The 17414-nt window shown below is 51.3% G+C and overlaps 1 protein-coding gene across 3 annotated transcripts in view; it reads right to left on the bottom strand.

Annotated features, from left to right (window-relative positions):
- The window catches only part of GNAO1 (G protein subunit alpha o1), a 145413-nt gene that overhangs the window by 53199 nt on the left and 74800 nt on the right, over positions 1-17414 (bottom strand). For all 3 annotated transcript variants that reach the window (XM_081030807.1, XM_081030806.1, XM_081030805.1), the window contains one exon: positions 15541-15682. In XM_081030807.1, the coding sequence (XP_080886933.1) occupies positions 15541-15682 (142 nt within the window). The remainder of the gene's footprint in view (positions 1-15540; positions 15683-17414) is intronic.

The raw sequence follows: 17414 nt of genomic DNA, 5'->3' as shown, positions 1-17414 counted from the left end.
AGGACTGACAAGTCCAAGTGTTGGTGACAACATGGGACAACAAGGACCTCTCCAGCATTCTAAATAGTACCCCACTTGGGAAAGCAGCGTGGAAGTTTCTTATCAAGGTTAACACACCCTTGCCATATGACCTAGCCATTCTTCCAAGAGAAGTAAAAATGCACGTCCACACAAAAACCTGCGCATCAATATCCTCGCGGTATTACTCATGCTAGCTCTAGAATGGAAATAACTCAAGTGTCCATCACAAATCTGACGTCTCTGCCTTGGGGTGAGTTTGAAGCTTGGTCCCAGTGAGGTACAAGGGGTTATGGAGAGAGACAGCAGCAAGAGCCCAGAGCAGGCAGAGGTGGTCGCCTACGTCACACCCAGTCCAGTGTTTTCTCGTTTTTTAAGCAGAGGCTTCTAGTGTGGCTGAAGGGACCCGAGCATCCCCCAGGGTCCTGCACAAGGCACTAAGCTGCTGCTCCCCCACGCCGTGCACACGGGGAGCCTGAAGCTCAGCGAGGGATGGGGCCTGCCTGAAAGTGTCCTCTTAACTCAGAGCCAGAGTCAGGACTGCGACTGGACTCGTGTGGCAGAGCCCAGCCTAGGAGTCAGGCACAGCGGGGCAGAGCCTAGCTCTGTTCCGCGCTGGCCAAGTGCCTTAGCCTTTCTTTGCACCTGTAAAATGGCAGTATTAACAACCATCACAGGACTGTGGGCACAGTTAAGTGAGATGATGCGGTGTTTCCTAGTAACCACAGTGGTCACCCGTATGCCCACTGCGCACTAGTGTGTGCAGACACCGCTGCCCGCCTTTTGACACCCTAAGCACCCTACACCTGTAAACATGATGACAACATGCTACGGGGAGGTCATGGGGAGGTCATGGAGCGAGCAAGCCCTCGGAACCACCGTTAGTCAAGGCAGTGGAGCATCTGAGCCTCTGCCATGTTCCCAAACGCCGACATTCATGTGTCAATCTTTTCCCTGATCAGGAGGGCCCCCAAATTAGTCTCATCTTAAATGATAATTTATGTGAAATCATGGCTTTGATGTGAAGTGATTTTTTTCCCCTAATACACATTACAATAGCTATATAACCACAAAAGTAAAAATAAAAGGTTTATAGGCACCACTTGAAATAATCTCGTATCCACCAAAGCAAGTGTGTCATGCCCGGGAAACACTGCTGAGCCACAGGAGAAGTTCCTAGGACACTCACTGTCTGGCACGCGGCAAGCGGGAATCAAAGCCCCTGAGCGGTCACGCATCGGATGGTAGTCCATTTTTACAGAGTTGGGATAAAGGACAGATAGGTGAGGCGCGATCTCCCACAATGTCACCAACAAGTGTATTTTCAGGTTTGCCCCATCATGTCGCAGACAAGCAGTGTTTTTCAACTGCTCCAGCCTCACAACTCAGCTGGGTCCCCAGTGAGGAGCAGGAAACGGGGCCAAAGGAGCGGTGAAAATAGACCTCTCACCACATGGAGGCAGGCCTTTGAGGAGCTAGAAGGGATTTACCTAAATTCACAACTGAGCGCTGTGCCAGAGACTGGCTCCCTGGGGAAAGAGCGTTTTGACTTTTCTTTCCTAGCTCACAGCTAGACATTTCCCAGACCCCCTTGCAGTTAGATGTGACCAAGTGACCAAGTTCTGGCCAGTGGAACGTGGTCTGGCCCCTAGAACTTCCCTTCCAACCTCCCATGTGTTCTCCTGTCTCTGTCTGCTCGCCTGACGGCAGGAGTCCAGCAGACCCTGAAGCTGAGGGGCCCCAAAGCCACAGACCAGGAGGCAGCTCTGACTGCAGGGTCCAGAGCACCCCCCACCCCTTTCTCCAAGCAACAGTCCTTTACCGTGTCAGCCACTGACATTTTGGAGTTGTCTGTTATAGGAGGTGAGGTCAGGCATTTTCTGGACTGTCAAGGAGCTGGTGTTGCCAGCACACTGGGACTTAGTCCTTGGGAAATACCAACACTTTCTCTGGTATTTCTGAATGACTAGGCCCCTCCCAGAGTGGACATTTACCAAGTAGGACAGTAGAGGTAGCCCTGTTGCCCATGAGCCATGTACGTGCGGTGCTGTCAGACACACCGGAGGGCAAATCCCAGCTCCATTTTATCCACTGGGTCGACAAAATGCTAGTACCTTGGGAGATTGTTCTAGGGCTGCAGAGGGACAATGCATGCAAAGCGTCGAGTCCACAGTGGACGCTTAGTATATGGTGGTCTCCTCCCCCTCGGCCACACTCATTCCGTGGGGCCGTGGACACGGCTCATCACACAGCCTCAGAACCCCCACACCTAGGGATGGCTGGAGTCTGGGTGCAGCTCAAGCTGTCAGCGGGGCGAGAACCGGCCGGGAATATCATCCATGGAGCAGGAAAGAGCCAGTGCCTGCAGCCCCAGGAGAGTGAGTCCCCAGAGGAGAGCAGGCAATAAAGATGAGCAGGCCCAGCAAAGAGAGAGGTCCAAATGAGGGGCCAGGGGCAGGGGCGGAATCAGAAGTGGGTGAGACTTCAAAGGACCCCATCAAGGAACGGAAAAGAACCCACAGAATGGGAGAATATATTTGCAAATCATATATCTGACACAAGACTAGCGTCCAGAATGTATAAAGAACGCTGACAACCCAAAAGTAAGACAAATAACCCAATTAAAAACTGGGCAAAGTTCTGAATAGACATTTCTCCAAAGAAAATATACAAATAGCTAGAAGCATATGAAAAGATGCTCAATATCCTTAGTCACTAGGGAAAGGCAAATGAAAACCGCAGAGGTACCACCTACACTCCCACGAGGATGGCGATCATAAAAATGACGGACGGTACGAAGGTGCGTGAGAATGTGGAGAAATTGGACAACAGTTTGCCACTTCCGTGGAATGTTCAAACAGACTTACCATATTACTGTCAGTTCCACTCTTAGGTATACACCCAAGAGAAATGAACACAGGAGTCCACACAAAAACCTATACGTGAATATCCACATTATTATGATAGCCACAAAGTGGAAACAGCCCAAACATCCACCCAACCGATGAATGTGTGAACGAAAGCTGGTACATCCATACGACAGAATATTTCTCGGCCACGACATGGATGAACCTTGAGAACATTATGCTAGGTGACAGAAGCCAGATATAAAAGACCACGTACTCCTATTGTGCAATTTCATTCTTATCAAGTGTCCAGAATAGGCAAATCGATAGAGACACAAAATAGAACTCGAGTTGCCAAGGGTTGGGGTGGGGGGAAATGGGAGTGACTGCCAATGGGAATGGGGTTTCTTTTGGGGGGTGCCTGCCCTCTGTGTCCTGCCTGCTGAGGGGACAAGTTCCAGAGGAAGACGCACAGGGCCAGCTTTCAAGAGGCACCCCTCTCACACATGTCACTGTGGTCCCCACTCCCCTTCCTGGGCAGTACTAGGGGAGGGGCTCTGGTTTCCATCCAGTAGCTGAAAAAGTGGCTTGGGAGACGGCCTATGAACAAGCTGGCTTGAGAATTCAGGCTCCAAACTCACTCTGGTTCTCCATGACCTATTTTGAACAACCCTCTGCTGATTTCACGGGGCCATGCTGGTAGTAGAAATGGCACGGGGCTAGTTTTTAAAGTATCTGGTTATGAAATGGCTCTGCCACTGACTAGCTGCTTGACTGTGGGCAAGTAGTTTCAATTCTCTGAGCCTCACTTTCCTCATTTGTAAACACTGGTTACAGCTGCCTTACAGGTGGGAGGTCCAGAGATCATAAAAAGATGGTGGAAGTGAAAGCCATTTCCTTTTGTGCCAAACCCAGGGCTCGGAGCTGGGAAACAAAGGGTTCCTGCCCTCATAGGGGGCTCATCACAGAGCTGTGTAATTGGTAATGGCCTCTAGACATGCGAGGTAAGTTTACCACCAAGAGTGAAATCAGGATCATAAGGACTAAATCTTCTTAGTGATAACGGACTGAATATATGTCCGTCCAAAATTCACGTGTGGAAGCCCTAACGCCCTGTGTGCTGTATTTGGAGTAAGGAAGTAATTGAGGTTAAATGAAATCGTAAGGGTGGGGCCCTGATCTGACAAGATTAGTGCCTTCATAAGAGACGTCAGAGGGCTTTCTCTCTCTTTCTCTCCCTTTCTAAAGACATGTACCCAGGAAAGGCTATGTGAGGACAGCGAGAAGGTGGCCATCTGCAAGCTAGGAAGAGAGTCCTCACCAGAAACTGAAGGGGTGGGACCTTGATCTTGGACGTCGTGCCTCCAGAACTGTGGGAAAATACATTTCTGTTGTTTATCCCATGCAGTCTATGTGTAGTTATGGCAGCCCGAGCAGACGAATGCAAAGAGCTTCCACATACATGTGTGCTGGGCACTGTTCAAGCCCTTTACATTGTCCCACGTATGATGTAGGTACCATTATTATCTCCACTTTACAAGGAACTCAGAGCGGACTGGTAATTTCTCCCAGGTCACACCGCAGGCAGGGATTAGGCAGGTGGCCGCACAGCGTGTCAGCCTGAGCCCTCTGCTCAGTGCCCGGACCTGGGAGTCAAGTCTGTGAGCTCCCCGTGTGCATGGGCTGCCAGCCTGACACGGACCAGGTGCTCTATAAATGTTGGCAGGAGGATGGAGAGAGAGTCCAGGCCCAAGACGATCATGATCAAGGAATTGCAGGGCCACCAGGGCCTCTGGCTCCCACACACAGAGAGCAGTGTCTGTCTTCTCACCCCATACCTGGTGTGTGTGTGTGTGCGTGTGTGTGTGCGTGTGTCTTTAAACCCCAACCCAGCGTCTGTGAGTGCTGTGGGGAATCCAGGTCAGTGGGCTGCGCTTCTGTAAGTTATTCTGGCTGGTTCTTTCGGTGACTCTGCTACACTCACGGGAAGCCGCCTTCCCGCACATCTGAGGACGCTGTGGCCCCTTGGATCTCAGGATCCATCCATGCAGTCAGCTGGCCAAGAGATCCAGTGAGAGCATATGTTCTGGGGTTTACAAAGGACCACACAGCTAGCTATGAACACAGCTGGGTCTGAAACCCGGAGCTCACACCCTCCCCAGACTCTTCTCAGGCTAAGACATGGGAAGGAGGAATGGGCCTGGATGGATGGCTGAGACCCCGACCCCGCCAAGCCTGTAGGCCTTGGGGTGCAGAAGCACCTGCAGAGATGCTCGAGGCTAGGAAGGCTGCTGCTTGAGGCTGGAGCACCTGAGTGCAGCCAGACCTTAAGGCTGAGGGGGCTGGGCCAGGCAGAGCCTGCCCGTAGCTGGTTCCTGGGCTGCACAGCGACAAGAGTGGAAGGGACCTCTCAGTTTTGGAAGGCTGGACCAGAGATATGCACCTTCTGGCCCCACCAGACAGCTCAGCACACTGTGGGCAGGCGACTGTCCACAGAGCAGTTTACTGAGCACCCACCACTCTGGGCCAGGCACTATGTTGGGTGCTGGGTGTTGATTCCTATTGGAGTTATACAGGCCCAGTGTCTTCCCCTTAGGGCCCAGCAGGGGTACAGACACTGATCAAATACACACACACACACACACACACACACACACACACACACACACATTTATGCATGTGACGGGCCCTGAAGTAAGCTCCCAGGGCTCTGAGAGTGCCAGGGCAAAAGGCCTGGTCTGGTCTGATCTGGGGGACCAGGAAAGGCTTCCTGGGGACAGTACAGCCCATTCTGAGGGGGGCACAGTGCTGCAGGACAATGTCTCCTATAGAGGCCATGGTCCCACAAAGCCCTGGGGCGGCGAGTCTGCAGCATTTAAAGCATCAGAATCAGGCCCTGTGGCAGGAGCACAGACCCATGGTTCTAGGGCTCTCTCCTGGGGGCTTTAAAGCAGGGGATTAGACAGACATTTGTAAGAGCTCAGGCTGGCTCTCGCATGGAGCGCAGACTATGGGAGGCAGGAGGGGAGGCTGCTGACCAGGGAGGGGAGGGCACTAAGTGGGTCTGCAGGGCGCTCAGTAGCATCATCTCCCACTGCTGAGCTCCAGGCGCCCTCATGGTGCCACAGGACATCTGCCCATGTGCCTGGGGTGTGCGGCGTGGAGCAATGACACGTGTGCAAAATGTTGGTGACAGTGCCCAGAGGCGTCCCTGGCATCATACTCCCACCCTCGGCCCACTCTGTATGCCACTGTCACGGAGCAAACAGCTCCTGAAATCCACTTCCCTCTGCCCACCAGCCAGGGCGCCTTCCGGATTGATCATATCGAAACTGACAGCTTCTCATGGCTGTTCATCTCGCCTGGACGCCCCGTGACATGGTTACCCCTGACCCAGAAGCAGCAGCAGTGGCACTTGACAGTGTTTTTCTGCCTGATTTAGTGGCTTCATCCCCATGGCTTGGTGGACTACAGGTACCCACACCAGCTCTCTCCTCGGGCCGGGCCCATGCCCACACGTACGAGCTGGCGCGGGGCTCCCTCAGCGTGGGGCTGCCTGTGCTGTTCACAGTCCGCAACTCCCTCCGTGAGGGAAGTCAGCCTTCAGTTTACACAGGGGCCCGGCCTTGGAAATTCGGGTTTCTTTTTCTTTTGGAAACAAAGGAAGAGGCTTGCTCTTGGCAATTGCCTAAACTTAGCAATTAAGTTCTGCCAGGAGAATTTATAGAACTTTTGGGAATTTATAGAACCAAAATGGAGGGGGTGGGTAGAGGGGAGCTCTGAGAAGCCATCTGGTTTCTCTGCAGGACCCCGTAGGACGAGGGATGTGTCTGAGGTCACACAGCCAGAGGGACCTGGCCTGGGCCTGGAGCCCGGCTTTTCCGTGAAGGGTCAGTGTTCTTCTGCCACTGAGCTGAGGCCTGGCCCGCCTTTGCTTCAAGATGGACCCTCACCTGACAAAGACTCCAGCCCCTTGATGCTGAGTTTCTGAGTCACAGTGAGGGAAGACTGGCCCCCAAACTGGCCATTCTTCCCATCGAGCTGTGTGGCTGGTAAGATAAGGACTGGGGCTGGAGTGCTGTTTCCCACCCCCACCCCCCACACTTTTCCCAAGAGAAAACAGCCTCCTTCTAGAGGGTAGGCCTGATTCTCCTCTCCCCACCCAGCTTGGAAACTACTAGAACTCAGTGCCTAAGGATGTGCTCTGGGCTTGTTTCCTGGCACGCTCTGGACAATGAGACTGGGAGCAGTCTTTCCAACTGACTGACATACACTGGTGTTATTTCCATCTTACAGATGAGGAAACTGAGGCTCAGGGTAGTTAGGAAACCTGCCTGAGGTCACAGTGCTGAAAAAGGACCTTGTGCCTGTCTGACTCCAAAGCCTGTGCCCTTCGCCACCCCCCCACTCCCCCCCACACAGAGTTTCACTTCAAGGCTGTGCACTGTGGTCCTCCGGGAGAAGATACAAGAGTCCAAGCAAGACCTCATCCTCCGCTTCTTGCTGCAGAGCTGAACTCCTGGACTTGGTCCCGGGGCAGGGGTGTCTGGGAGTTGGGGTTCTTCACCATTCAGGTGCACAAGCGCAGACCCTAACACAGTGGCGGAGCCCCCAGCCTGGCCCAGGCCCCAGCAGGCACTCTGAGCCTGGAGAACCTCCTTCCTCTTCTTGGGCATTTGTCATTAGGGGAACCAGTTGGTCTCACCACCGGTAGGGCAGTGTGGCAGGAAGGTGAACGGAAGGAAGACAGAGGGCTGGGCAAGAAGCAATGTGGGGGGGACACGCACAGCGCTGGAAAAGCTGGACCTAATTTGGCAGTGCGCTATTTCAGGACTGTGCCCTGGGGACCTCAGACCAGAGATCCTGGGGGAGGGGCGTCTGGTTGTGCAAATGCTCTGAAGCCACATCTCAGGAAGCTGTCAGCTGCTCCAAGACTGACAAGGGAGAGGGAGGAGAGAAAGCCAGACTTCTCGCACTTGCGCTGGGAGAAAGGAGCTTGCTGTCCGGGCCAGAGAGGGCGGTGTGTGTTGGTATAGTGACATGTTCATGATGGAGTAGCATGTAGGATTGCAAATGCTCCCTGTCCATGATAGTCGGTTGTCATAAGTATAAAATCATCCCTATTTCACAGATGAGGAAACTGAGGCCAGGACTGGGGTTGAGTAAGTAGGGGTCAGAATATCCAGAAGGGGCTGAAGTGAGGGGCTAGGGGCATGCCTGGGGGAGCCAGAGGCTCTGTGGGTGCACAGAGCCTGGAGGAGGGTCCCCCTGACGTCTCCCAGAGCAGGGAGGCCAGGGCTGCCCTTGTGCTCAAGGGCACAAGGTGAGGACCTCCATCCATCACCCCACACACCTCTGCAGGCTTCGCGGGCTCCACGCCAGTCAGTGTGCCCAGAGGAGAAAAGCAGCTCTCTTCCTACGTGCTCTCTGGCACTTGCACACACCTTTATTTAGCCCATGCCGCCTCGGCCACGAGGGTCTGCCTCCTCCCTCCCCTTCATCTGTAAGGCCTAGTCAACTACAGTCACCATTCACTTTGCTTCAAGGCACACGATGCTAACATAAGCTAACCTTTCCTGAGTACCTACTGTGTGCCAGGCTCTGCTCTCAGAGCTTGTACTTACTCAGTCATTTAGTCCTCAGACAACGCATTGGGGTAGGTCTCTATTATTATCTTCATCATCGCCACCCACCGTGGAGCTCCCATCGTTACACTTTCATGAGAATAAAGCACACTGTCTACTAAAAAGTCTGCTCTCCTTGCCTGCGCCCCCCGGGGGCGCGGCCAGGGTCTTACCCACCACTGCACGAGCTGAATGGGGGAATGCAGGAGTCTGCTTCCACCACCCTGGCTCTGGCTGTTGAGGGAATCAAGAAGGCATGAAAAGAAGCGTGTTCTGCCTCTTTCATCCCCTCCTCCATGAAGGCGCCTGTTCGGGGCAGTGGCTGTGTCTGGCCTGTTTACGGCATATGCAGCGCCTTGCCCAGCACTTGGCCTCAGGAGGCACACACCTGCTGATGGACGGTGTCACTCATGAACTGAGCGCGGCTTGGCCCTGAGCACAGTGGCGTAGGGAACACGCAGACGGACAAGGCTGTCCAGGCCGTCTAGGCTTACTGTGTGGCTGCAGAGGTGAGACACCACGAAGCAGCTGCCAGCGACAGCTGGGGCTGCAGCTCCGAGGAGGGAGCAACCATTTCAGATGAGGAAACCTAAGAAGACTCTAAGGAGGGGAGGCATCGAGGAACATTACAAAAATCGGAATCGCTCCTCTTTCTTTCCCATCCTGAAAACTGCTATTCCTTTGAGTTGGTCCTTCCTTTGGGAGGAGGGCCAGGAAGAGATACTGGTACTGCCACCCTGGGCCAAGGTACCAGTGGCCTGGTCTAGGGCTTGCTATGGCAGGGCTTAACCATGGATGCCTGCCCCAGACACGGAGCCTGGGCCTGCTCTGGCCTTACACCCCAGAGAGTGGGCTGACCTGCGGCACTGAGTTCCGCAGAGCTGGAGTCAGACCTGTGAGAGACCTTGCGATGCAAGGAGGCCACCTTCTCATCCTAAGGATGTGGTCTCTGCCCAAGCCCGGGCGCCCTACATCTTGGTACCCAACCCTGCCACCCTGCAACCGGTCTGCCGGAGCATGAATGCTCAGTATCTGTGAAATGACTAACTGACCACATGAATGAATGAAAACGAGGCCCCATGGTGACCGGGTGATCGGAGGCAACTTCGGAGATGGAAAGAGAACTGAGTAGTGATTCAGAAAACCCAAAGTTCTCACCCTGGGTCTACCACATCATCTCGAGTAAGTCTCTTTCCTATTTGGGCCAGATGGGGCCTGTTTTGCCCCATCTGCAAAATGGAGCAGCCAAACAGGAAGTTCCTCATTGGAGGAGTTTGCAGCTCTATTGATCTGGGCAGGCAAAGGGACAAGCGGGGCTGGGCCTGGGCTGGGACAGCTGCAGAGCCCGGTGCCAGCCCGGGTGCTCAGCAGCAGAGCCGCCTCCTGGCCCAGGTTTGTCACCTCTCCCAGCCTCCAGCAGAGCTGATCACCACCACTGAGGTTCCTCCAGGGAACTCAGGCCAGAGAGCACCCTTGTTTCTGTCAGTTTCAGAATTAGTGCAAAGCACAGGGTGAAGAGCACCGCGCCGTGGAGACGGCACCAAAATAGTGCCGGGATTAGAAAAAAAGATCGTGTGCTGAGCTCCACTGTGACTTAAATGTCAAGATTTCTTTTATCAGAGGAGATCCAATGACATTCTGGAAACAAAGTGACATGTGATCCTGCCTCCCCAAGCAGCTGCCATTCCCTTGAGGGGGGACAGCTCTAACGCAGCCCCTGGGTGGGACATGAGAGCACTGGGCAGCAATTCCAGCCACTGCCCATCTTTTGTCCTGCTTAGGTCAGTGGCTCTGGGCAGCCAGTTAAGTGCCTTGAGAAATGCAGGTAAAACCTTACCCTTTCTTCACTAGATGGCTGTGAGGGTAAGTCATCAGTATTTTATCAATAGTAATAATTTGAAACAAATAATTAACAGAACAAGAGCTAACGTGAGAACTTTCCGTGTCAGTCCCTATCTTAAGCACTTTATATGCATTATCTCATCTAAACTTACAGTCGATGAATGAGGAAGGTATTAGGATTATGCCCATTTTACAGACAAAAACACTGAGGGTTGTGGAAGTTAAATAATTTACCCAGGGTCTTAAAGCTGGTGGTAGAACTGGGAACTGAATGCAATATCCCATACTTCTTGGTAAGGCATTGCACTAGATGAGTAGGATCTAAATTTTGTCCTTCAAGGAGTTTATAATTAATTTAGTGAAATATGCATATGCACAAATGGTGAAAAAAAATGAGTATTTTCAACTGAATAAAACCTCACAGTTCAAGGCATTAGTTCTTCGCTACTGTCTTATTAGCTCACAGTATATCTTATACCTGCAAGTATATACAGGCACACATGGCACACACACGGAGATACGTATATATCATATGAAATACATATCTCCGTGTGTGTGTGTGTGTGTGTGTGTATGTGTGTGTGTGTGTAAATTCATTGACATGGGATGGGATTGCTCACAGAGTTTCTAAGTGAACCTTCTAATCCTGTAATTGTCTCCTTTCCTGGCCGCTTTCTCCCAGTGGCTGAGTTTAGACAGTTCCAGACAATTTTCTCTGCTTTTGTGAGGCAGATGCGACCCAGGCTGGGGAATGGGGACCAGGCAAGACTCCCCTTTAAAAGGTTAAGACAATTTACATGCTAATGAGCTGGAGGGCGAGGAGGGAGGGAGAAAAGAAGTTACCGAAGGAGGGAGGTGGAGAGAGAAAGGGAGGGAGCGAGGAGAGGGGAACAGGAGAGAGGTGGAGGGGGGGAAGAAAGAAACGAAGGAACAGATGAAGAGAGGAAGGGAGGCAGAGGGAGAGAGGGACCCCCTTATAAGCAGAGAGGAGAGAGAGGAAGGCAGCAGGAGGAGGTGGGAGAGAGAGGAGGAGGAAGAGGGCAAGAGAGGGAAGGTCTTGCAGACCAGCGGGTAGACAGAGGGTCTCTGGAGCAGCTCACGAAGCAGGATCTAGGGGGAGGACAGACTTGAGGAAGACAGAAAGACTGTGAGAAAAGCAGTGGGAGTTGTTCTTTGGTTCTCTTTCCATATTTTTAGAGGGACTTAGGAAAAAAATATGGGATTCTTTTAATGATTTGTTTTGCCTGATTGTCAGGTGCCTGCTGAAATGGGGCTCTGCTCTGGACCTGAACCACATGGATTATAGTTTCGTTAGGGTTACATGTCTATACGACATGTGCATGCATTTTGTACTGCATGACCTCGGACAAGTCTCTTAGTGTCTCTGTGCCTCATTTTGTTCACTTGTAAAAAAAATGGGGATAACAATAGCACCTACTACACAGTGAATGGTTAGGATTAAATAATTTAATTCGTATGAATAGTTTAAAACAGATCCTGGAATATGAAAACTGAAAACTTCAGTTCTGAGCCCATCTACTGGCTGATCACTCCCGCCCAAGACAAAGCATTGGGTTGAAACCGGACGCACCATATTTGGCCCGGCCCAGCCCCATCTCCTGACTCTCTGCCTGAGGTTTCTCCTTGTTCTCAGTCAGCCAGGCTGGTAACACTAGAGTGTCCCGGTCTCCTGATCCTTATCCTTTTGCCCCAGTAGCCAATTAGTCACCAGTCTCCTTTCTTTTGTCACCAGGCCACTTTGCAGCTGCTCTCTGTTTCCAAAGCCCATTGAGACCCTCACAGCTCATGGGGGTCAAATACTGTAGCTTCCCAGCCTGCCAACCCTCCATCCATCCCTCCCGCCCACTCCATCTTGCACTGCACGTGTCATCACCCTAATTTCCTATAGCTCACTTTCTTTCATCCTATCCCTCCCCAGCTCAAAATTTGTCAATGGCTGCTTACTGCCAACGGGACAAACCCCAAACTCTTTGGCATACTTTCCAAGGCCCACCCAGTTTGGACCTAACTGTATCTTCTAACTTTCTCCCACCTCGCCCATATCTTAAGCCTGCGTTCTGGCCACTGGCCATCAATCAAATCTCCTCTGGTCACCACCAACCCACAGCCTTCACTCACGTTCTTCCCTGTTCAAGTCCCTTCCCTCACTCACAGCTGCACCTGCCAAGCCATTCCTCTGCTTTGAGGTCAGTTTCAACTTCACTTCCTCTGAGAAAGTGGCCACCTTGTGGAATGGCCTTCCTCCGGCCACCTTGTGGAATGGCTGAGCTAATTCAGTCCGTACGCCTATCTTCCCACGAAGATGACCGACTCCTTAAAGGCCCATCTCACACACCCTGAGTCTTTACACAGGGCTCAGCACACAGCCTACACATAGTAGGTACTCAGTCAACATCTATTCATGCAGTAATGAAATCACGGGTACTTTTCTTTCTGTCTCTGAAAATTGGGAATATTGGAGACCTATTATGTGTTGGGTGCTGTGCTGGTTGTCGGGGGTGAGGTGAATGACACAGGCCTTGAGCAGAGGACTCTGAATTATAAATGAGCTCTTATTCTAGGTGTCACTGGTGGGCGGTATGAGTTCCAGAGTGCCCTGGAAACGTATGCAGGATTTCCTAGATGTGGGCATGTACGTGCTGTTCTGGAGAGAAGGCTCGTGGCTGTCAGCGGCTCACCCTAATGTGAGCTGACCACCCTAATGTACAAGAGTCACTGTTCTAAAGAAAGAGTGACACAAACGACCAGTCTTCACACTAATGCAGGAGACATATGCTCAGTGGTGAGAAAGCACTAAGCTGTCAGGGGGAAGGAAGAGGGAAGGTTTCTCGGAAGAAATGGGGGCAGAGCTGGTCCTGACTGAATGGGAGGAGTTCCAGGAGGAAGAGAAGAGAAGGGCATTAAAGGCAGGGGGAATGGCCTGAGCCAAAGCCTGGGGGCACAGCATGCTGGTGTCTTTGGGGAGGGGTCTGTGGTCTGGTGGCTGGGCACGGAGTGTGGACACCCCAGGCTGATGTAAGGGGTCCCTATTGTGAGCCCCACACGGAGGCTCTTTCAGGCTTGGGCTCATGGACGTCATGTGGCCTCAGGTGAATCCGCAGCACAGAGTTCAAGGGAGAAACTAGTCCGTCCTCTCTCCACTGAGGGGGCCAGGGCAGCTGGGGAGCAGCTGCCAGGACAAGTCAGGGACATCTGTTCTAACGGGGTACAGCAAAGAAGCTTCTAGATGCTTCTCTGCATGGAGAGTGCAAAGTTGGCTGGCTCAAGCAGGCGCCGGGTGTGGGTGGGGCTGTCTTCCTCCAGATAGCCCATGATGGGTGTGGGAGGATGGCAGAGGTGGGGACGCCAAGAGAGGGAAGGAAATCTTTTCTTTAGAGACCAAGACACCAAGCTGGGTCTGCTTGGCATGGGTGGTCCTCCCAACATCCAAACAGCACGGTGGTGAACACAAACACTCTTGGAAACTCTCGCAAGCTGTGTGTGTGTGTGTGTGTGCGTGTGTGTGTGTGTGTGTGTGTGTGTTGGGGGTGTGCTGTGGATACGTGAGTCTTTGCACTGTGTCTGTCATACGGTTAACTGAGATTCAGGCATCATACTCTTTCTTTGGCTAAAAGGGAGACAGAGAGACCAAAGGCCTGTGGCCTGTCCCGTTTTTGAAGATCAGAACAGGCATTTCCTGCTCTAGGCTTTAATGCCTGAGTTAATTAAAATGAGTTCGTACATGTAAAGTGCTTAGCACTGCCTGGAAGCTCGTAGGTGCGCAGTAAATGACAGCTGTTTGCATGCCACTGTGGCCGTGATAGTAAAACGAATGAAGCTGTAACCATCTTGGCTACTCTGATGGTGTAAGTAGGTCCTTGCTGACTGCCTTCTCCGGGCACCACCCCCCTGTGTGTACTCCTTAGCCCCAGCAGCCAGGCAATGCCTGGTTCACTGTAAGCCCTCAGTGGATGCTTAATGGAAATAAGGCTGAAATAACCAGCACTGCCTCTTTCCACAGGCCTGGCTCTATGACCCCAACCAAAGCCTGTCCCCCAGGGGAGGAGTACGTCCTCTGCAGACCAGCTCCGGTCTCAGCCCTCGCCCGGCTTCCCCACCCCGGACTGGCGTTGGACAACTCTGTCACCCAATTCCCGTCCCTGGAGGAGCCAATGCCTAAGGTGGGATGACTTTGTCCCTTTGGAATTGGAAATCTGTGCACAAAATATTGAATTTTACATTTAAAGCTGTGTGTCCCAGATGATTTATCAGACCGGGAGAAGGTGAGGATAGATTTCCTCTGTGAGGGAGGTGATTCTTAGCAAAGACAGGATAAGTGTATAACACACAACTGAATCACACAGTAGTTAGAGATCAATGCTTTCCATCCAGAGGCTCCAATGTGGGGCCCAAGCATTCAGAGGCCTCCACCTGCTCCCCTTCTCCCCTGCTCCAGGTCACAGGCAAGGACTGCTGGAATTCAGAATCCCACCAGGGGACCAAGAGCCACTTCTGGATAGAATTTTCTGAGGCTGTTTTCCCTCCCTCCCTTCAATTTAGCTTTACCAGTGTAGCTGTATAAAGTTCAATCTTACAGTTAATGCAAATGTTTGCAAATAAGAGGCTTTTATATACTTATTCCATCCACTGCTTATCAGATGCCCAGAAACTCAAGTGAGAAAGTCCGTGTTATAAGATGTCCACTTCCTACAGCAAGGGGAGCCCCTTCGGTCCTCAGACTCACCCCGAGAGGCAGAAAACACATTCCTCAGTGTAGAGGAAAGAGTCAATTCACATGGCTCCCCCCATCTCCACCTAAGGAGCGGGTGGTGGTCCGGTAGGGCTGTTATGCTTAAAAAACCTTTTTCCTGTTCAAGTTAATTGCACAAGGGCAAGTGCTTGGACAGTGTTGTGGGAGTCCCAATTTAGAACAGTCACCAACCCTTTCTTATCTGCACAATATGCCCTGGAATTCTGTGGCTGTTGTCTTTGTTGGCGGCTTTGCTGGGAGGTCTGCCCAGCAGCCAAGAGCCTGTTAGCACCTGCCAGGTGGACTGGTGTACCGGCTTAGGACGGTGGCTAGCTTTCTCTCTCACACACAGCACAGTCTCTTCCTGTCCCTGTCCGGCAGCCCGGCATTCTAAAAAGGATGCAGTGGGGTAATGGAGAGAGGCCCTCTCCTTGCTGTGCCTCTGGGCTCAGCCACCTACCTTTCTCTCCTTGTCACCGTATTCGATGCCCAAAGTGTCCATGGCCCGGACGATGGCTGCCAGGGATTGGATAGTGTTGCTGTAGACAACGGGCTTGTACTGTTTCACATCTTCTCCAGAGAAGCCATCTTCATGGATAATCCTAGAGAAAAACCACACACACCACATCTGATGAGTGCCCTGTCGTCACTCGGCCCCATGAGCACCGGGCATGTGAAGCCCCTGGGCCAACTTCCTGCTTTAGCTGGCTGGGGGCTAGGTCCAATTTGGATGTTGAATAACTGAGCTGCTGCATTAATACCATAAAATATGAAGGACAAATCTACCACCATTATTGAAAATGTATCTGAAAACCAGAATAGTGGAAAAAAGAAATGCAGCCGTTTTACATTCTCTCTATATATGTGAAAGAAACATCAGTCAACAAGACGTTGATAATACTTGAAAGCACTTAGAACAGGAGAGACACACCCGAAGCACTCAATAAATGTTAGTTATTAATAACTTTAAATTAAATTCAGGGTCTTAACTATCTACTCAGGAGTACACTCTTGAAGGCCCCTACAAGAAGCCTGCAAAGGAACAACACATTTTCTTTCACAAAAAACTCATAGTGCTTTTAATGAAGGTAAGAGGACCACTCAGAAGCAACCATCTTCATCTTTGACAACAGAACAGTCAACAGGACAAGTTTACCTTATCTTCCACCCATGGCTGGGATTTGACCGTGTGTCACCCTCATTCTAGTGGCTCTGAACAGTGACACGGAGGCCATGAAGGTGACCTAACAGTTCTCAGAGGCCACGTGCTCCCTGTCTCCTTGTTTTCAGGTCCCTCTGAGATCAGAGTTAAGGCTAGACACGCCCTAATGTCCCTTCTCCCTGCAAATGGTGGCTACTCAATAAATGCTCACTGCTAACAAGGTTCCAGAGAGGAGAGGAAGCTAGAATGAGGGGATAAACCCACACGTGGTACGAAAACTCTTACAGGTGAAGTAACTAAGAAAGCAAATGAATATCAAGAATAACATACAACACTGGTCAGCCCTTCCTAAGTGGCGTAAAGTCCTCTGTGGTCCCATTTTCCAGTCTGAGATCGAACACCACGGGTAATGTGTACACACCTGAGTATAAGAGCTGAGCTGAGACTCCTCTCCCACCTCGTCACAGCCTCTTTCCATTCCTTCATTACAGGAGAAAATTGCTAACAATTTTTTAAAAACTGCTCTATGGAGATGTAAGTCACATATCGTCCAATCTGCCCATTCAACGTTGTTTGGTGTATTCAAAATGTTAGGTAATGATTGGTCCCTGCAATCTAATTTTAAAACATCTTTGTCCCCCCAAAAGAAACTGTGTACCCACAGCAGTCACTCCCCATCCTGGAACCCAGCAGTAGGCACCCGCTAATCTGCATTTCGTTGTCCTAAATTTGCCTATTCTGAACACTTCATGTAAATGCAATCATACAAGATGTGGTCTGTTGTGACTAGTTTCTTTCACTGAGCGTACTGTTTTCAAGATTCACCCATGTCATATCACGGAGCAGGACTTCATTTATTTTTATTGGTTATACCACATCTCATTTATCCATCCCTCAGTTGATGGGCACTAATCACTCCTGTTGCAAAATTCGACTTGGTGCTGGGTTGTGGGTCTTTATCCTGAGTTTCTCACCGAAACAGATCATAATGACCCTCTTGACTTTTCATTGACTTTTATTAGCCCTGAATCCATTTTTGTACAAGCCTGTTGAGGGAGTATAACCCAGTCTGGATCATTGGTGCACGGCCACAGAGAGATCTCCAAGGAACCTGTTAGCTCCCATTGTAAACAATGAGAAAACTGGACAAAACACATGAAACAAGCGTTTTC

Source organism: Rhinolophus hipposideros, assembly GCF_964194185.1.
Source record: "Rhinolophus hipposideros genome assembly, chromosome: 21".
NCBI lineage: Eukaryota > Metazoa > Chordata > Mammalia > Chiroptera > Rhinolophidae > Rhinolophus > Rhinolophus hipposideros.
The sequence above is the reverse complement of the archived record's forward strand: the minus strand, read 5'-3'. Positions and strand labels throughout refer to the sequence as shown.